This window comes from Bos mutus, chromosome 18 (genome assembly GCF_027580195.1).
Source record: "Bos mutus isolate GX-2022 chromosome 18, NWIPB_WYAK_1.1, whole genome shotgun sequence".
NCBI lineage: Eukaryota > Metazoa > Chordata > Mammalia > Artiodactyla > Bovidae > Bos > Bos mutus.
This window is the reverse complement of record NC_091634.1, coordinates 22560283-22582132: the sequence shown is the minus strand read 5'-3', so window position 1 is coordinate 22582132 and position 21850 is coordinate 22560283. Positions and strand designations below refer to the sequence as shown.

General features: G+C 42.0%; 1 protein-coding gene across 1 annotated transcript in view; it reads left to right on the top strand.

Annotated features, from left to right (window-relative positions):
* Positions 1-21850, top strand: part of HYDIN (HYDIN axonemal central pair apparatus protein) — a 339548-nt gene that overhangs the window by 204648 nt on the left and 113050 nt on the right. The window contains 1 exon segment of the mRNA XM_070388036.1: positions 1216-1529. Coding sequence (XP_070244137.1) covers positions 1216-1529 — 314 coding nt within the window.

The following is a 21850-nucleotide window of genomic DNA, read 5'->3' as shown; positions in this document are numbered from 1 at the left end:
TTTCATTTTCAACTATTGAAAAATATGTGTGTGCATAGAGATTGAGATAGAGATGGATACATACAGATATTGCTATCAGTATGTCAGCTGTTTATGTAAACTGTGGATGCATGGTTATGGATAAAGTGTGTATGTGTATATATATATTTATATATATGTGTGTATGTATGTATTTCTTACTAATGTGTGTGTCTGTCTGTATGTATATGTATGTGTGTGCACATCAGTCAGTTTAGTTCAGTCGCTCAGTTGTGTCCGACTCTTTGCAACCCCATGAATCACAGCATGCCAGGCCTCCCTGTCCATCACCAACTCTCGGAGTCCACCCAAACTCATGTCCATTGAGTCGGTGATGCCATCCAGCCATCTCATCCTCTGTCATCCCCTTCTCCTTCTGCCCCCAATCCCTCCCAGCATCAGGGTCTTTTCCAATGAGTCAACTCTTCGTGTGAGGTGGCCAAAGTATTGGAGTTTCAGTCAGCATCAGTCCTTCCAAAGAACACCCAGGACTGATCTCCTTTAGGATGGACTGGTTGGATCTCCTTGAAGTCCCAGGGACTCTCAAGAGTCTTCTCCAACACCACAGTTCAAAAGCATCAATTCTTCGGTGCTCAGCTTTCTTCACAGGCCAACTCTCATATCCATACATGACCACTGGAAAAACCGTAGCCTTGACTAGATGGACCTTTGTTGGCAAAGTAATGTCTCTGCTTTTTAACATGCTATCTAGGTTGGTCATAACTTTCCTTCCAAGGAGTAAGCGTCTTTTAATTTCATGGCTGCAGTCACCATCTGTAATGATTTTGGAGCCCCAAAAAATAAAGTCTGACACTGTTTCCACTGTTTCCCCATCTATTTGCCATGAAGTGATGGGACCAGATGCCATATTCTTAAATTTCTAAATGTTGAGCTTTAAGCCAACGTTTTCACTCTCCTCTTTCACTTTCATCAAGAGGCTTTTGAGTTCCTCTTCACTTTCTGCCATAAGGGTGGTGTCATCTGCATATCTTAGGTTATTGATATTTCTCCTGGCAATCTTGATTCCAGCTTGTGCTTCTTCCAGCCCAGCGCTTCTCATGATGTACTCTGCATATAAGTTAAATAAGCAGGGTGACAGTATACAGCCTTGATGTGTAAATCACTTTGCTTGTCCTGTATATCAGATTGAAAATGCATAGTGTAGAGGTTGGTAATTCCCCATTGTCTTCTTTGTAGCCTGTTAAACTGGAGGTCGGTGAAGTGAAAGACCTGCTGGTCAGATTTGACCCTTCCTACAAAAATGATCTGAACAACTGGGTGGCCGAAGAAGTTTTAGCCATCAAGTATGTGGAGCACCCTCAAGTGGACATCCTGCACCTGCGTGGAGAAGTGAATTACCCCAACCTCACCTTTGAGACCATGGAGCTGGATTTTGGCTGTATCTTGAATGACACTGAGGTGATCCGCTACGTCATGATCACCAACTGCAGCCCCCTGGTTGTGAAGTTTCGCTGGTTCTTCCTGGTGGATGATGAGGAAAATCAGATAAGGTACCAACCAGCAGGGCAATCCTGCAGAGCTCTCCTGTGCTTTCATTTTTTTAAATCTCCTTTGGACTTTGCACTGAGTTTCCTGTATTCTGAGTCCTGGTCTTCCATGAATATTTTCATTTTTTAACCTCTATTTATTTATTTCTGGCTTTGCTGGGTTTTCTTTGCTGCATGCAAGCTTTCTCTAGTTGCAACAAGCAGGGGCTACTCTTCAGTGACGATGCCTGGGTTTCTCACTGTGGTGGCCTCTTGTTGCAGAGCACGGGCTCTAGGGTGCGTGGTCCTTCAGTTGTTGCAGCTCTTGGGCTCTAGAGCACAGGCTCTAGGGTGCGTGGTCCTTCGGTTGTTGCAGCTCTTGGGCTCTAGAGCATGGGCTCTAGGGTGCATGGTCCTTCGGTTGTTGCAGCTCTTGGGCTCTAGAGCACAGGCTCTAGGGTGCATGGTCCTGCGGTTGTTGCAGCTCTTGGGCTCTAGAGCACGGGCTCTAGGGTGCATGGTCCTTCGGTTGTTGCAGCTCTTGGGCTCTAGAGCACAGGCTCTAGGGTGTGTGGTCCTTCAGTTGTTGCAGCTCTTGGGCTCTAGAGCACGGGCTCTAGGGTGCGTGGTCCTTCGGTTGTTGCAGCTCTTGGGCTCTAGAGCACAGGCTCTAGGGTGCGTGGTCCTTCAGTTGTTGCAGCTCTTGGGCTCTAGAGCACAGGCTTCAGTAGTTGTGGTTTATGAGCTTAGTTGTTCCACGGCATGTGGAATATTCCCAAACCAGGACTGAACCAGCGTTGCCTGCATTGGCTGGCGGATTCTTAACTGCTGGACCACCAGGGAAGCCCTCAATAATACTTTCAGTTGGGATAAAGTTCCACAACTTATCACCGACAGAGGAACAAAGAGCCATGGTCCATCCTAGGTTTCACAGGAACAGCAGATAACATATCCTTGAGAGCCCCAATTGCCACTAGACGAACAAAGTGATATCCCTAAGCCTGCTCTAATTTTGAATCTAGCGGTTGGATCATTAGAGATTTATCACTAAAAATAGTCTTTGTCGAGTTTCCTTAATAAGCATTTCAAACTCAAAGCACAAATCGAGTAGGACAACACATGAGGTGTGTGCTCCCCTGAACTCTACCTTCTGCATATTTCAGTGGGTTTTGTCCTGGCCCATAAAGGTACATTGTATGTATAGACATATACTCATACATGGGAGTGTATGTGAGAGATGGCAAGCACTGAAAGGGAAAAGCTGTCTTCACAATATTTAGGTTTAAAAGTGTCTCTCCTTTTCACTTAGAAGTTAAATCCAACTTAATTTGAAAAACACTCCTTTATAGAAACGGAAGCAGCCTATTTCATTCAGGCCTTAGTAAGTTTCATCTGGGTCAAAACCCACATTGGTGGCCAGGATGAATGGGCTTCTGCGTGTTTCCCTGCTAGATGTTTGGACAGCTCAGTTTTCAACACCTGAATATGAACAGCCATTCTTAACTGGGAGTAGCTCATGTTGTTTCTTGGCTAGTCGATGCTTCCTATACACAGTCTCATCTTGTGTATGACAGCCATCCTTTCCTTTAGCATCCTGTTTCCATGGTAACTATGGCTTGCTCTGCACGTCTTCCGTAAACATCTGATGATAACCCAGTGTAGCACTGAAGCCGGTTCAGGGCCTGAGTGATGAGCCTACTCATGTAGGTGCCAATGATTGACTGTTCAGGTTTGGGATGAAATTTTGTAGATAGTGAACGTTTAAAATAATTATGGAAAAATCAGTCAACCTGACCTAATGAGTTTCGACTACCAGATTGTAGAAGTTATTCTGATGAAACACAGCTAAATGAATTTATTCCATCTGGGAGCAGGGGACATGCTTTATTTATTTTTTTGTTTTCGAGAAGCCATTTCCATAATTTAAAATGATGACATTTTGAAAATGTACTTGGCCAGTACTAGAGGTGATACACTTAATTTTTCATTGGCTTAAACACTCATTTGACCTTTATTTCCCTTTCTTCTTTGTCTTCTGATATCTTGATATTGAGCCTCTTGCTTATATTTCATTTGTTCATTCAGAGAGTCTCTTGGAAACCATTTGATAAGTGACTCTTATACACCAAATACTTAATGAGGCATCAGAGATACAGAAGTAAGACGTGATCCCTGGACTGAGGCTGTTGGGGAAGCAGGTGTGTAAACCACGGTGGGCACATGGTGGTGCCAGGCTCTATGAGAAGCCATGGGGATGAGTGCTCACAGGAGTCAGAGAAGACTATGCTGAGAAGCACAGTTAAATGCTCTAGTCAGAGAAGCCCAGAAACATTCTCAGTTACAGAAATAGCATGTATAGAAGTTAGGATTCATGGATTCTGTCCCAAGTGACAGGAAACCTGGCTCTATGTAAAAACGAAAAGCAGAGTTCATTCACTGGTTGCCACAGCTCAAAATTCCAAGTTCATTTTGGCTTCTGGCCTGGCTTAAAGGAAAGACGCAAAGAATGTCCCTGGTGCCAGTCTCCCTGTCTCAGCTCTGCTCTCCTTCACATGTTAGCCATGTTCTCAGAGCTGCCAGCACTCCTGGGGCCATGTCTGTGCGATTCTGAGCCACTGGAAAGGAAGATGAGCCTTGGTCCCAGAATTTTCAGGAGATTCACTCTGATGGGACCATCTTAAATCACCTCTCCTGTCCCCTCCCCTCACCAGTCCCGTCAGGAGAGGGTGAAGCACTTGATTAGCATTGACCTGATTGTGTGCCCCATGCCACGGGCTGCACTGGTGACTCAGAACCATGTGGACTGAAAGGGTGGGAGTGGGGCACATCTCCAGACAAAAGCTGCAATATGGGGGGAGGAATGCGGGAGAAGCAGATGGTACACACTTGTCAGTGTCCACAGGGGCCACAGCACAGACTTCATCTGTAGGGGGGCAGTCAGGGAGAGGAGTCTGGGCAGGCAGACTGGCGGAAGCACGTGAGAGGCCTGGGATTCCATGATAAGGACCTTAGACTCTTTCTTGGAGGCACTGGTTGGAGTTGTAATCGGGAGAGTGACAGAGACAGGTTTTCTTGGAAAAATAACCCTTAGCAGCAGTCAGCACAGTTGTCCAACCCTTCCTTCCTGAAACATAATTCCTTTCATGTCTTGAATAGCACCATACTCTCCTGCTTTTCCTCTTGTCCCCTCGACTGACTATTTCGCAGCTCTTGGCCAGCAACAGCTGGAGTTGTGGGGGCACAGGGCTCCCTCCTAGGCCCTCTGCTCCTCCTGGAGTCGCCCCACCCACAGCTTCACTCAGCTCCTGTGGCAGAGGCTTCTGAATGTGTATCCACTCCTAGAACCCTCGGAGTTGCACGTTTACCTTCTTGACATCTCCTCTTGGCTGTTTCATAGGCGACTCATGTCCAGTGTACCGCACTCCAAACTCAGGCTCAGTCCCCTCCCTGCTTCTCCTCCAGGGCCCCTGTTCCAGTAAATGACCCCACTGGCCTTCTGGGAGGCATCCAGATTTCTTCCTCTTTCGTATCCCATGTGCCCCATCAAATCCATCACCAAATTCTACCTACTCCACCTTCTAAAAACCTCTCATTCCCATTCCCATGGTTGTTACACTAATTGAAGGTATCCTTGCCTCTTCCCTGGACCGTTGTGATAGCCTCTGACTGGGTTTTCAGCCTTTGAGGACACCCGTGCTTTTTGAGATTAAGTATAGATACTCACTGTATTCCTCAAGGCTCAACATGTACCACCCCTGTGTTCCTCTCCAAGTGTTCCTCACTCTGCTGTCTGCTGCCACCTTGACATCTTTCTGTTTGCTCACATGCCAGCCTCTTTCCTGCCCCGTGCTGTTGTTGCCTCACGCCTTCTCTCTGCTGGAAGCTCTACCTGCTCACCTAGCTAGCCCTGCTGCCTTGTCAAGTCTCAGGTTAAACTTCCTTCCCTGAGAAGCCTTCTCTAAGACCCTTCCCTACTGGAGATCCCCTGTCATAGGCACTGGTAGCCCGTATCCTCCGTGACTCATCACATTTGAACTCTGGCTTAGGTTCAACTCCCCTGCTGGCTCTTAATCCCTGTGAGACTAGGGAGTGCATCTGACCTGTGGCTTCTTTATCCCTGGGCCCAGCACAGTCCATAGCACAGAGTGAGTCTTGAAAGAATATTTTGTAATTAATCAACTTCTCTCCCTGCCCCTGGTGTTTGTAGTGAGAGGAGAGTCATTTCATAACTGGTTTAACATTCTTTTCTGTGAGCTTCCTGGCACCTGCCAAATGGAAAGGTTCAAGGCATAAATGTCACCTTGCATAGAAAAAAATGCCACTTGCTGTCCAGACAGATTCTGTCTGGACAGCCTGTCAGGAAAACATGAACCACTCATTGACTAAAGGTCACTTTTATCAGATATACCAACACAAACCTTTCATTTCCAATCAGAAATTCCTCTAACCCTCACAACTAATAAAAGAAACAAAATCGTAAAAGAGGATTTTCTTTTTTATTAGACAGTATATGAGGAGATCTCAACACTGTCAATATTCCTACCTGTCACAGCACACATATATCACATCGAAGGGAGTGTGTGTGTACATGTGTGCAGACATGTGTCTGTGCATTTGGGAGTTTGTGTATATGTGTGAGATTTTGTAGGCAATTCTTACTCAGACATTCAAAGCGTCTCTCTTGTTTGAGCATAATTTTTGTTCCAAAAATTTTTCCATCTCATGTCACACATAAAAACAAAGAAGTGAAGTGGGCAAGTGTGTTTGGTAAGCACTCTGTAAGCCTGCCATTGTCTGAAACCCACTCATCTATGTGAGTCCCTGTGCATGACAGGGTTGTAGACTGACTCTGGTAGATGAGCAACTACAGTTGCTCACGTGTAGTGAGGAAGCTGGGGTGACACATCGGGGCTGGGCACGGCTGCCGGCCTGGTCAGCGCTGTAGGAATGTACCCTTTCTTTGGCCTGACTGCTCAGCTGGATAAGAACATGATGTTTCATGGCATCCGTGTAGAAGGAGAGCAAAGGAACACCCACACTCAAACCAGGCTTTGCTCTGAAGAGACCAGAGAGAGCCAAGCAGATGCTGGCTCAGCTGGCATCTGTGCCCAGACTAAGAGCTGCAGGCTGACGCGATGTTAGAACTTCGAGCGTGGGCCACGTGGTCCCCAAGGACAGCTTTGCCTTTTCATTTCCAAACCAGATTATAAATAAATCAAATACAAGAGCCTAAGGGAGCCCAGCCTGACAGCAAAAGAACATGTATTGTTCTCACACTGATTTTTCTGTGGTGAGCATCATTTATCCAATACTGTGATTGTAAGAGGAGAGTGGAACGGCTGGAAGCGCGATAGAGGGACGCTCATTGCCTGGAGGCTTCTGTCTGTTTCTTCATCACCCCTCACTCTGTCTTGCCTTGGAAGTGGAACTTTTTAAAGACACGGAGTCAGTGGTAGCTGAGGTCCTGGGCTGTGGAATTGGACATGGCTGGTTATGTCCTCCTAGGTCTGTGCTCCTAAATGTATGACCCTGTGCCCTGGTTTACTTACCTGTAGAAGCGGGTAATGCAGAAACCGAAAAGAGTTGTTGTGAGCACTAAATGTTTATGAAGTGCATGTGTCTCCAAGATGACACTTGAAAGAAAAGTCTGCAACTGGTGGCTGTTTCCAGGTCTCAAAAGGTTCCTTCATCTCTGTTCCTTCCCACCAAGGGCTGCTAAGCGAAACCCTCCCCAGGACCCTAAGCGTTAGAACCACAGGATCTTTAGACACCCAGATAATGGACTCAGACCCCTTTTTCTTCTAAAGGGTAGAAACTCACTTCCCTGTACCAGGCCACATTCACCAAGGCTGAAGCCGAGCCTTCACAGGCCAAGTGTGGGCCGGATGGCCAGGCCCAGCTTGCCTCCCTGTCCTCCCCACCACTCCTCTCCACAACCAGGTAAGCCCGGACTCAGGGTCAAGGATAAGCCCTTGCTTTGCCCAAGGGCCCAATCAAGAAAACAAAAATGTTTAGGGGGAAAATAAAATGAGGCTTTATTTTTCTTTCAAAACAAAAATAATTTTATTGAGTCCCCTGGGGCAGGCACTGGGTATCCTTGCACCACAGCCTTCCAGGGCTGCTCAGTATGCTGAGAGCCTGGCCTCTGAGGCAGCCTCCCACTCAGCCACCTGCCCCACCTGATTTGGTGGATGGCTGAGGGTCCCTGAGCCTCGGCTTCCTCATCTGAAATGAGGGCGATTGTAATGGCACCTCCCACATATGGACGTGGTGAGGATTGACTCCACCCCTACTCAGAGCTTAGATCTTCGCCCATCACATAATAAATGATCAGGAAGTGTCAGGTGTTATGGTCATTCCTTTATTGAGGAAATCATTGGATTGGCACCCCTGTGCAAACACAGGACCTATTTGAGAAGAAGGGTCCCAGAGTTGGCTTGGAGATACCTTCTCCTGAAATCAGTCAAAAGCTACAGAGCCTGAGGGTCACATGTTATCTCTTGCTAGCCTGAGCATTTATCCCTTTCATAAATAACCCTCTCCCTTCCAGGCCCTGAACCTCTTGGAATCCTTTAAACTTCTGCAGCATGGTTTTTTCTTTTCCGCCTTCCAGGAAGTTTGTACAAGAAATTATAGAGCCTGAGGGCTAGAGGACAAGCAGCTCTGTTGAGCGAGCAAGAAGGTCAAAAAAGGGAACAGAAGTGGCCACAGATGGCTTCAGGCAAAGTGCCAAGTCAAGTCAAGTTAGGCCCCTCCCACCCCCCTTTTTGCCCTAATTCTCCCCCTGCTTGTATTTGACCCAGAATGATGATTTTACAGCCTACAGAATGACTCCAGGGGCACCAGGGACTAACCCTTCACCTGTATGAGTCTCCTTTTGCTGCTGTAACAGACCACCATAAGCTGATGCTGGCAGGAAGTAGACAGCACGCCTAAAGGATTGGTCTAGATGAGGTTAGGAAAGAGCGCGGAGGCCTGAAGGGATAAGGGGTGAGACTTAACCAGAACCTCCGTGGCCTCCCTCACCAGTTCAGGATGTCCTGTGACCTGTTCTTCTGAGTCATGTATGGCTGAGGGTTGAGGGGCAGTTGACCTAAGAATATCCCCTGAGCAGTGGGGCAGAGGTACTGGGGATTAGAACTTCAACATAGTATTTCAAGGGGGACCTTGAATTCAGCTCATAACAGTCTTTAATTAAAAAAATTTAAATCAGCAAATGTATGAGTAAACATTCAAAGAGTAAAAAGGTCATGACATCAGAAGCCCATGAGCCAGGGAAATGGTAACAATATGACTGGGAGGTTCTGCAGGGCCAGTCAGGTCATGCTAAGAAATTTGATTTTTCTTCCAAAATGTGGTGAAAAGCTATGGAAGGGTTTAAAGTAAGAGAGTGACATGGGCTACTGTGAACCAGAAACAGCAGTCCTTAGAATAACTGTAACTGCAAGAGGTCATTATCAGCAGGCCCATTAAAGGAGGGACAGACTCATTAAAGACACTTCTATGGGTATACTTAAGAAAGAAGGAAAATTATCTGGTATAATGTCTAAGATTCAAGAAAGATTTCTGAACTAAGAAAATGGTACATTATGGGTAAAGTTAAACTCCATTAACTACATAAAATGATAATAGTAATGTAAAATCTGGGGGATAAATATCATTTCAATATAGGACTGAAATACTGTTCACTATGAAAGAGGAGAAATCAAAGATTTTAGGTCTTTGAATTGTTCCAGAAGAGGGAAAAAGTAAAGGCGACAATTACAGTCAATCCAAAGGTAAATTTAAAAATTAGGGGAAGGGGTGACACGGAGAAGATACAGAGAAAATTTTTAAAAATTACAAAATAAAATGATAAAATAAATCCAAATGTATCAGTAATTGAAATCAATGTAAATTAAACTAGCTAAGAAAATGGCTGTGCTTCTGGATTTTACTCACAATTATTTTAAAAAGAGATATCTGAAAAATAAGGACATGGTAATGTAAAAGGATGGGAAAAGATAAAGCAGGCATATCTTGAGGGGGAGTTCTGACAAACCTATGACACGTCAGTTCAGTTCAGTTCAGTCACTCAGTCGTGTCCGACTCTTTGCGACCCCATGAATCACAGCACGCAAGGCCTCCCTGTCCATCACCAACTCCCAGAGTTCACTCAGACTCACATCCATCGAGTTGGTGATACCATCCAGCCATCTCATCCTCTGTCGTCCCCTTTTCCTCCTGCCCCCAATCCCTCCCAGCATCAGGGTCTTTTCCAATGAGTCAACTCTTTGCATGAGGTGGCCAAAGTACTGGAGTTTCAGCTTTAGCATCATTCCTTCCAAAGAACACCCAGGGCTGATCTCCTTTAGAATGGACTGGATGGATCTCCTTGCAGTCCAAGGGACTCTCAAGAGTCTTCTCCAACACCACACTTCAAAAGCATCAATTCTTTGGTGCTCAGCTTTCTTTACAGTCCAACTCTCACATCCATACATGACCACTGGAAAAACCATAGCCTTGACTAGACGGACCTTTGTTGGCAAAGTAATGTCTCTGCTTTTTAACATGCTATCTAGGTTGGTCATAACTTTCCTTCCAAGGAGTAAGTGTCTTTTAATTTCATGGCTGCAATCACCATCTGTAGTGATTTTGGAGCCCAGAAAAATAAAGTCTGACACTCTTTCCACTGTTTCCCCGTCTATTTCCCATGAAGTGATGGGACCAGATGCCATGATCTTCGTTTTCTGAATGTTGAGCTTTAAGCCAACGTTTTCACTCTCCTCTTTTACTTTCATCAAGAGGCTTTTTAGTTCCTCTTCACTTTCTGCCATAAGGGTGGTGTCATCTGCATATCTGAGGTTATTGATATTTCTCCCGGCAATCTTGATTCCAGCTTGTGCTTCTTCCAGCCCAGCGTTTCTCATGATGTACTCTGCATATAAGTTAGATAAGCAGGGTGACACTATACAGCTTTGACGTACTCTTTTTTGTATTTGGAGCCAGTCTGTTTTTCCATGTCCAGTTCTAACTGTTGCCTCCTGACCTGCGTATAGGTTTCTCAAGAGGCAGGTCAGGTAGTCTGGGATTCCCATCTCTTTCAGAATTTTCCACAGTTTATTGTGATCCACACAATCAAAGGCTTTGGCATAGTCAATAAAGCAGAAATAGATGTTTTTCTGGAACTCTCTTGCTTTTTCCATGATCCAGCAGATGTTGGCAATTTGATCTCTGGTTCCTCTGCCTTTTCTAAAACCAGCTTGAACATCTGGAAGTTCACAGTTCATGTATTGCTGAAGCCTGGCTTGGAGAATTTTGAGCATTACTTTACTAGCGTGTGAGATGAGTGCAATTGTGCGGTAGTTTGTGCATTCTTTGGCATTGCCTTTCTTTGGGATTGGAATGAAAACTGACCTTTTCCAGTCCTGTGGCCACTGCTGAGTTTTCCAAATTTGCTGGCATACTGAGTGTAGCACTTTCACAACATCATCTTTCAGGATTTGAAATAGCTCAACTGGAATTCCATCACCTCCACTAGCTTTGTTCATAGTGATGCTTTCTAAGGCCCACTTGACTTCACATTCCAGGATGTCTGGCTCTAGGTGAGTGATCACACCATCGTGATTATCTTGGTCATGAAGCTCTTTTTTGTACAGTTCTTCTGTGTATTCTTGCCATCTCTTCTTAATATCTTCTGCTTCTGTTAGGTCCATACCATTTCTGTTAAAAAATACTGTATTTTAACTGACACGTCAGTTAAAATATACTTAATTTTGTATTATCATTTTAAAATTTTTATTGGTGAATAGTTGGTTTACAATGTTATATCTGTTGCACAGCAAAGTGAATCAGTTATACACATACATATATCCACTCTTGAAAATTCTAGATTCCTTTCCCATATAGGTCATTACAGAGTGTTGAGTAGACTTCCCTGTGCTATAAAATAGGTCCTTATTAGTTATCTCTTTTCTATAGAGTAATGTGTATATGCCAATCCCAATCTCCCAGTGTATCCCTCCCCTCCTCCCTGCTTCCCCCAACCCCCACCCTGGCAACTGTAAAAATAGACTTTGAAACAAAAAAAAAGCATTGCTAGAGATCAAGAAAGTTACTAGGTCATTTTTTAAAAGTTCAGTTCACCAGAAAGATATAATAAATCTAAACTCCACATGTCTCAAAACATAACTTCAAAACACTTAAAGCAGATACTCGGAGGACCACAAGTAGAAGGAGACAAATCTACTGTCTTTAATAACACTCTCTCAAGCAGACAGAAAATCAGCAAGACTATATAGTTTTCGTTGCCCCATGGAGTAGCCACCAAGGCTCATGTAGCTATTTAAATTAAAATTTTTTTAATTAAAAATGCAGCTCCTTAGTCACACTCACCACATTTTAAGTGCTGATAATCACATGTGGGTTAGTGGTTATTGTATTTAATACCATAGATATAGAACATTTCATCACTGCAGAAAGTTTTGTTAGACAACTCTGCTACAGACAACTTGAACACAATTAATAGGCTCAATATAATTGATATATGTTGAACATCCCACTAAGAAAAACTCATCCAGCCCTATGGAACATTTATGAAAAATTATCATATTCTAGGGCTTAAAGCAAATGTCAACAAATACGTTAGAAATGGATAACAAATAGATATTTAAAAACAAATAAAGAAGTGCATAGGCCTAGACATTTTAAAATACACTTCTGAATAATCTAGGGTGAAAAAAATCACAATGAAATTTAGTAAATACTTAGATTGAATGATGGGCTTCCCTGGTGGCTCATCAGTAAAGAATCCACCTGCAATGCAGAAGATGTGGGTTTGATCCCTGGGTTGGGAAGAGCCTCTGGAGAAGGAAATCACAATCCACTCCAGTATTCTTGCTGGGAAAACCCCATGGTCAGAGGTGCCTAGTGGGCTATAGTCCATGGGGTCGCCAAGAGTCAGACACAACTTAGTGGATAAACAAGAACAACAGATTGAATGAGGATGGAAAAAAAATAGTGGTAATAAAAGCTAAAGTGTAGTTATAAAAAATTTTTATTGGATTATAGTTGATTTACAATGTTGTGTTAGTTTCAGATGATTCAGTTATGTAGATACATATATTCATTCTTTTTCATCTTCTTTTCTCATATAGGTTATCACAGAATTTGAGTAGAGTTTCTTATGGCTATACAGCAGGTCCTTGTTGGTTATCTATCTTTTATATAGTAGTGGTGGTTGGTGGTTTAGTTGCTAAGTTGTGTCCAACTCTTGTGACGCCATGGAGTATAGCCTGCCGGGCTCCTCTTGTCTGTGGGATTTTCTAGGCAAGAATACTGGAGTGGGTTGCCATTTCCTTCTCCATTATATAGCAGTATGTGTATGTTAATCCCAAACTTCTGATATGTCTCCCCAACTTCCCATGCTTCCCCTTTGGTTTTCAATATCTGGAAGTCTTGTTTGTTTTATAAATAAGCTTATTAGTATCATTTTTAAAAATTAGATTCCACATATGAGTGATATCATATGGTATTTATCTTTCTCTGTCTTTAGTGTGATCATCTATCTCTAGGTGCATCCATCTTGCTACAAATGGCATTATTTTGTTCTTTTATGACTGAGTAAATGTTCCATTATATGTATGTGCCACATCTTCTTTATCCATTCCTCTGTTGATGGACATGTAGGTAACTTCCATGTCTCAGGTACTGTAAATAGTGCTGCATGAACATTGGGGTGCATGTATCTTTTCGAAGTATGGTTTTATTCAGATATATATGCCCGGGAGTGAGATTGTTGGATCATACGGTAGTTCTGTTTTTTAGGGAATCTCCATACTGTTCTCTATAGTGGTTGTACCAGTTTACATTCCCACAAACAGTGTAGGAGGGTCCCTTTTTCTCTACACCCTCTTCAGCACTTACTGTTTGTAGATTTTTTTGATAATGGACATTTTGGCTCATGTAAGGTTATACCTCATAATTTTGATTTGCATTTCTAGTGATAATTAGTGATGTTGAACATTTTTTCATATGCTTTTTGGTCATCTCTATATCTTCTTTGGATAAATGTCTATTTGGATCTCCTCCCCATTTTTTGATTGGGTTGTTTGTTTTTTTGACGTAGAACTGCATGAGCTGTTTGTATATTTTGGCGATTAATCCCTTGTCAGTCAGTCACTTTGTTTGCAAATATTTTCACCCATTTTGTGGGGACAGGCCAGGCATGCTGCTCAGCATTTTTGAATTCACAGGACAGCCCCCAACAACAAAGAATTATCTATTCAAAATATTGATAGTGCTTCCATTAACAAACTCTACTTTAGATGCTTATGTTACAAAAGAAGGGAGGCTGAAAATTGAGTTGAACATTTACACCTTTAGAAGTTGGGTAAATAGATAATAAAGTCAAAGAGAATAGACAGAAGGAAATACTAAATGTATGGCCAGAAACTAATGAAAGAGAAAATTAAATAAAATACAAAGAATCAACAAAGCCAGGCGTTGGCTATTTGAAGAGACTATCAATAAAATTGATAGATTCAAGCAAGACTGACCAAAAAAAAAAAAGACTCAACTATTGCTAGGAATACACAAGTGATATAACTACAATTGTAGCAGATATTAAAAAGCTGAAATTTTCATGAGTAACTTTATGGAAAATTTTGAAAAATTGGATCATTTCCTAGAAAAATACAACTTTTGAAAACTAACTTTAAAAAAAGAAATCCAAATAGTCTTTTAATCAGTAAAGAAATTGAATAGTTTCAAGTCTTTCTATAATAAAACAGTAGTCCTGATAGACAAAAGCAAGTTTTTCCAAGCATTCAAGGAACAAATAATTCCCAACTTACACAAATTATTTTTTATATTACTTATTTTTTTATTGAAGTACAGTTGATGTATAATATTGTGTAAGTTACAGGTGTATAATATAGTGATTCACAATTTTAAAGGTTATACTCCACTAATAGTTATTATAAAATATTAGCTATGTTTTCCATGTTATACAGTATGTCCTTGTAGTTTATTTTATACATAATAGTTTCTAACTTTTACTTCCCTACCCCAATATTGCCCATCCCATCTTCCCTCTCCCCACTCGTAACCAATATTTTGTTCTCTATATCTGTGACTCTGTTTCTTTTTTGTTACATGCACTAGTTTGTTGTATTTTTTAAGATTCCTCAAATATGATATCATATAGTATTTGTCTTTCTCTGTGTGACTTATTTCAGTTAGCATAATGTTGTTATCCAACCATGTTGTTGGAAATGGCAAAATTTCCTTCTTTTATGGCTGAGAAGTATTCCATTATATACACACACACACACACACACACACGTGTGTGTGTATATATATATATATATATAGACACACAACATCTTTATCCATTCATTTGTTGATCAACACTTAGGTTGCTTCTGTATCTTGGCTATTGTAAATAATGATGCTATGAACACTGAGGTACGTGTATCTTTTCAAATTCATGTTTTTGGTTTTTTTTTCCAGTATATACCTAGGAATGGAATTGGCAGGTCATACGATAGTTCTATTTTTAGTTTCTTGAGAAACATCCATACTGTTTTTCTCAGTGGCTGCATCAACTTATGTTTCCATCAGCAGTATTTGAGGAGTCCCTTTTCTTCACATCCTTTCCAGCATTTGTTATTTGTGTTCCTTTTTATAACTCTTCTGATAGGTGTGCAGTGATAGCTCATTATAGTTTCAAAAATTTGCATTTCTCTGATAATTAATGATGTTGAACATCCCTTTGTGTGCCTGTTGGACATCTGCATGTCTTCTTTGGGAAAATGTCTATTCAGGTATTCTGCCCATTTTTAAATCAAATTGTTTGTTTTTCTGATGTTGAGTTGTATGAGCTGTTTATATATTTTGGGTATTAACCCCTTATTGGTGATATCATTTCAAGTATTTTTCTTCCATTTAGTACATCTTTTCATTTTGTTGATGGCTTCCTTTGCTTACACAACTCACAAACTTACATAACTCTTGAGAAGTAAAAAGAAAATATTACGTCATTTTTTAAAACTAAACTAGCCAAAACCAATTAAGCCAGATCAGAGACATAAATATTTCATGTCATTATCACTCATTAATTAACAAATGTGAATGCAAAATATCCACCAAAATGTTAGCAAACTGAACCCAGCAAAGGATAAAAAGATGGAATATCATGACCAAGTTGGGCTTATTCCAGATTTATTTATAATGCAAGATTGATTCAAGATATGAAAAATCTAAACATGCATCACTTTACTATTTTAAAGAAATATGGTCCTTTCAATAGTAAAATTAAGGAAAACCCATTTAATAAAGCTAAACAACTGTTCATGGGAAAATTCCTCAACTCCATCAAGGAGAATTTGAAAAACAATAATATGTTAAAATTATTTCCTTTAACATCACAAACAAGACAAAGTTGCATTTCTATTCAGTAATTTACTAAAGAGCCTGGCCAGTGCAAGAAGATACAAAAATAAATAAAAGGGGCTAGATTTGGAAAGAAATAAATGAAACTGCCATGTTATGATTACTTATATAAAAAACTCAAAATAATCCATAGCAGATTATTAGAATTAGGAAAAAAATTTAGTGAGGATGATGGATGGGTATGAGTTATAAAAGCCAAATGCATTTCTGTATACCAGCAACAAATAAAAAAGAGAATGCAAATTTTTAAATGTAGGAATAAATTTAACAACATTGCAAATATCTTTATGTATAAAATAATTTTATTAGAACTCATTTTAGAAGATGTAAATACAAGGTGAGACATACTATGATCTTTGCTTTAAAAGACTCAATTTGTTAAAGATGTTATATTTCTCCCCAAAATTATAGTTTCAATGCACCTATAATCAAAATCCCAACAGGTTGATTCTAAAATATTAATATATATGCAAGAGCAAAGGGACAAGACTAGTCAAGTCCCTCCAAAGTAAGAGGTCTTTCTCTACTGGGTTACACATTAGTATGAAAATATAGTGATTTTAATAGTGTGGTATTGGTGCACAGATAGGCAAATGGACTAAAGAACAGAATAGAGTCCAAAAACAGACCCATACATGTATGGGAACATAACTAAGTTGAAATCATAAAACAAAGGAGAAGGAATGGTATATTCAGTGAATGGTCTAGGGACAATCCACTATCTATGGAGGAAAAAAAGCCTAAATGCATCCCTAAACTCACACTATACAAAAAATTAATTCCATATGGGTTAAAGGTATAAAAGTCTGAACTTTAAGTATGAAAAAAATGTGGGATGATGCCTTGATGATCTCTGAATAAAGGGGAATTTTTTAAACAAGATAACAAAAGGCTTAAGGTTCAAAATAACAGAAACTTAAAGAAACTTTTCATAGTTTCTGCCTTAAATTTGAGAACTTTTATTCCTTTTTACACCATAGAAAAGAATGAAAGACAACTTACAAACTGAAAAAGGTTTCAGCATACATATTACCTTAAAATTATTAGAGTACATAATACATAAAGCATGCCTTTGAAGGAAGAAACATGTAATTCAATTTTAAAAGGGAGGAAATGAGCAGTTATTTCACGGAAGAGATCTGAATGGCCAGTAAGCGTATCAAAAGATGTTCCATCTTATTAGTAATCTTGAAAATGGAAATTAAAACAACAACTGGGCACCACTGCACACCCACCATATTAAATGCAATACGGCCATACTGAATGTTGTTGAGGGTGTGGAGGTTAGAAGCACATGCATTGATAATAGGCTTCTAAACCAACACAGTTACTTTGGAAAGCAACATGTCACTCACTGATCATTGATCCTGAACATTCCCAAGGCTATGCCTATCTGGTTTTGTACCATCTTTCTTTGGTTCTGCTTCTGTTCTCAGCCCAGTTGGTCAGTACGTGCCATCAGTTTTTCCTCAAAAGTGTTTCCTGGATCGGTCCTGCCTTCTAGCTCCTAGCCACCCTCTTACTCAGGCATCCGTCCTTCCTGGTTCCCGCCGCACTGCTAGACAGCTTGCTTCCCTCTAGCCCACACCACATACTGCTTTTCTTCGGGCTACCGCTTTCATCATCTCATTTCCTTCTCCTGACATCTGTTGCTTTTCAAGGCCAGACTTTCCATCTGTGCTTCTCTCCATCAGTAATCTCTCTCACCAGAGAGATTTTTGGCCTCTAGCTTTTTGCCTTCGGCACAAGTGCTCCACATCTTGGAAAGCCCTCCTCTTAATCCTCTTGTGTCAAGCACCATCTCTGTATGAGGAGCCAGAGGAAAACAGTACACTAGTCACACCTTTCACTGCCTTTTTCAAATTCAGCTGGCTTTTGGCCCGTTGCTTAACTGAAACTGCCTCTCTGGGTCAGTAATGATTTCAAACCCAGCTGAAGCCCTTTCTCACTCCACAGTGTTCCTTGACATTCACTCTTGTTTTATTGTGAAATTACATCATGTAGGCAAAAGCATGTATAACACATGCACATAGCTTAAGAATAATAATGAATTCAACACCTACATCTTATCACCCTCATCATAAATATAACACCATTGGTAAATCTGAAGCCCCTGATGAAAGAGAACAATGTGAGGTCAGCCCCCAGCTGTCCTGCTTATCCTCCATGCTGATGCCCCTGGAAGCCCCCCAGGCCTCCCATAGCCCATTTATCTAGAATCTCCTCTCCTGCTATGATGTCCAGCTAAAAACAGGGGATCACATTTGCCTCTGGGACTAATGGGAGGGTTTCACACCATGTTTCAAGTCTGAGCTTCCAGAAATAAGTTCCTGCCTTTGTAGTCAGCCTGCAAGTGACTCCAGTCCAAGAAAAGGGCGACTTTTCACTCTCTTCATATTTAACTTAAAAGTGATCACCATGTGAGGAATCGTACAGTCTGCTTCTGTTTGCAGTTTAATTTAGTCCAATTTCCTGAGATACGTTACCCCATAGAGAAATGAATTGGGCTGCCTTTTCATTTCAATTTTGAGTGTTATAAAACTTCTAGTACTGTTTTTATGTTATTATAGAAGAATTCCAGTTACCTTATTTTAGATTCATTCTTTTTAAGGCATCTTCTCAATGTCTCAAATTCAGTGGAGGGCGTCAGGCTTTTAGATATTCAGTGTGAACTAACCTGGCTTCTAAAGGAATCAGTGGTAAGTTATAGGTGCACATCTGAACCTGAGTTAGGATGACATCTGCTTGCTTCATATAGTGATCTGATTTATCCACATGTTTGTATTAAGATTTCCCAACTCCCCCAAAGCTAGCTATATCTACTAAGAGCCAGACATGAAAGAAATTGACAATTTTTTAACGTCTGGCCCTTAGTAGATATAGCTAGCTTTGGGGGAGTTGGGAAATCTTAAGTAATACACACGTGGATAAATCAGATCCCAGGGAACTGTGTTCAATGTTATATGGCAGCCTGGATGGGAGAAGAGTTTAGGGGAGAAGGGATACACGTATATGTATGGTCAAGTCGTTTTGTTGTTCACCTAAAACTATCACAATGTTGTTAATTGGCTATACCCCAAAACAAAATAAAAAACTTAAAATTTTTTAAAAGAAGAAATTGACTTTAAAAGCTGTCCTGTTTTGGAAACATTTCTGAAGAGCTTTGAAGCTGATTGTAAGGGAGATTTCACAGCCCACCTGTTCGGCAGCATGTAGCAGTGGAGACACCTTCTGGAGCTTTTATAGAAGTGGTCACTTATCACGGAAATCCCTCTGGAGAGCTTCAAGGTAGACTCTGGGCACACCCCTCCACTCTTACCTTCCAACAAAACTGTAGGAAGTCACTGCAGGGGCAAGGTCAACTGTGTCTTGCTTTCCATATTTAGATACAATCAGAATGGGTCCCTCCTCTTCCAGAGAAAGCTTTTAGACAATGCACTGTATGTTCCTTATGTTGTAGATTCCAATTACTTTTACAATAATTAAAAAAAAAAGCCTACTTTATGAGTCACTGCCTTGGGCATGGCCTGGCATGAAGTAACCAAGGAGGAGCCTTCTCCTGTTGTCCAGGAAAGTGTGAAGGGCATCAGCTTTGGAGCCAGGCTGACTTAGCTCAGCCACTGACTTACTCTAGGAGTTTTATCATCTGAAGACTGAAGACCATCATCATACCTACCTCATCAACCTGTTGTGAGGATTTAACTAGGCAGTCCTTGAAAAGAAAGTAAAAGTATTAGTCCTTTAGTCATGTCTGACTCATTGCCATCCCATGGACTGTAGCCCACCAAGCTTCTCTGTCCATGGACTTCTCCAGGCAAGAATTCTGGAGTGGATAGCCATTCTCTTCTCCAGGGGATCTTCCCAACCCAGGGATCAAACTCAAATCTCCTGCATTGCAGGAAGATTCTTTATCATCTGAGCCACCTGGGTCAGGAAGATCCCCTGGAGAAGGGAGTGGCTACCCACTCCAGTATTCTTGACTGGAGAGTTCCATGGACAGAGGAGTCTGGTGGGCTTAAGTTCATGGGGTTCCAAACAGTCAGACACAACTGAGCAACTAAAACACAGGCAGTCCTTAGAAAGGCCCGACCCTGCTTAGCTTCCGAGATCAGACGAGATCGGGCGCGTTCAGGGTGGTATGGCCGGAGACTAATATAATAGTTGAGAGAGAGTAAGAGGTGCTAATTGTTGGCTACGGTTACTTTATTAGGGCCTGTCTTAGTCCATTTGGGCTGCTAAAACAACTACTGCAGACTGGGTGGCTTAAAACGACAGACGTTTATTTCTTACAGTTTTGGGTAGGCAAGTTGTTCTTAAAGAACCACGGGTGATTCGGCGGATAGCTGCAGGGAGATCCATTGTTCTGGAAGCAGCAGTTCCTTCTGAGAACCTTTAAAAACAGTATAAGTAACTTGAGGTCTCGGCTGTTCGGTTGTGTCTCACCAACGTGCAGCTTAGAACAGGTAGGCCAGTTGGAAGCGTTCTGGGACATAACAGAGGGCTCAGGCAGGCTGCTTTCCGTGTCAGAAAGTGTGTAGGTGCCAGATGGGAGCAGATGATGGTGATGGCAGCGCTGTTGACGGTGATGACAATGATGGAGACTAGAGAAGCAGTGAGCTGGGGGTCAGGGCTGGCCACAGTGGAGGTACGCATGACAGGAGGGCGGGGATAGCAGCCACAGTGGCAGGAGAGGTGCTCGTCCTGCTGCCGCTTGATTTTTAGTGTGTTCACATGCCTCTTCCTCTTGGTATTGGGCAGGGAAAGTTGCCAAATGTACGGGGAACATAGGTGATTGTAGTGCGGCCCCTCAGGCTCCTATCTCCATCCCCTCTACCTAGCCAGCCACTCAGCCTTGCTCATGGACGGGCTGGGGAGGCGGCAGCAGTGGGGGCTGGATCTTGGGCTGCGGTCTGTGAGGATGAGCTCCTCGCCCAGGGCCATGGTCCTGCCATCCCACCTCCTAATCTGCACAGGAGCGTCTCGCTCCGTCTCCATCTCCGTCTCCACCTCCTTGACCAAGGCCGCCATTATCTTTTGTCTGAATGTCTAACACTGTTTTCTGTGCGAGCTTCCTGATTCTTATTTTGTAAAAAAAAAAAAAATCATATAAAAACAGAGAACATCCCATTGGGTTATATTTTCCATCGCTGTTTACGGCATGGTTCACAGGTTTGGGCGTGCTAGGGCTGTTCCCTTCAAATCCCTGCCCCTTTCTACAGCCCAAATGAACTTACTGATCATTTCACTTCCCCATTTAAAACGTTTTAGAAGACTCCCCATTTTCCTGAGGATAAAGTCAGCTCCTTGGTGAGACATACGAGGCCCTTCAGGGTCAAGCCTTCTGCTCCCCGCCCTCCCCTTATTTTGAAAACAAAATGAGAAAATGACCCACAGCAGTTGCTGGTGTCCCATCAGTGCTCCTAGCATGGGTCCAGAGGTCCAGCTGAAGTTCCAGCAATTCAAGGCTGTGAATGTGTGCTGTTTGACAAGACTGATTTCATTGTCAAGGTATTTTCTCCTACAATTATACCTTCTATTTCCATTGCTTTAATTTATAATCTGTGCTACACTAAGCAAACCATACATCTTTACTTGTTAGATCTTATCAGGTGGTTTTTTACATTCCCATTCTTCCTCTCAGCTATCTGACCTACGCTTCTCTCAATTTCTTAAACCACCCTCTTTCCTTCCTTCCTGCCCTTCTTCCAACACTGCACCTCAAAAACTGCCCTAGATTAGATAGCCTCCCCCCCCAGTTCCTGCTTCTAAATGGAGCAGATTATAATCATCACTTTAAATTACATTAAAAGTAGGCAAATTTCGGAGCCTCTCTGAGCACAAACACAAAGCCTCAGCCACGTTTCCATATTTATTGCCCGGCTTTGTGGTCTTACACTTGCTGATCTTTCCAC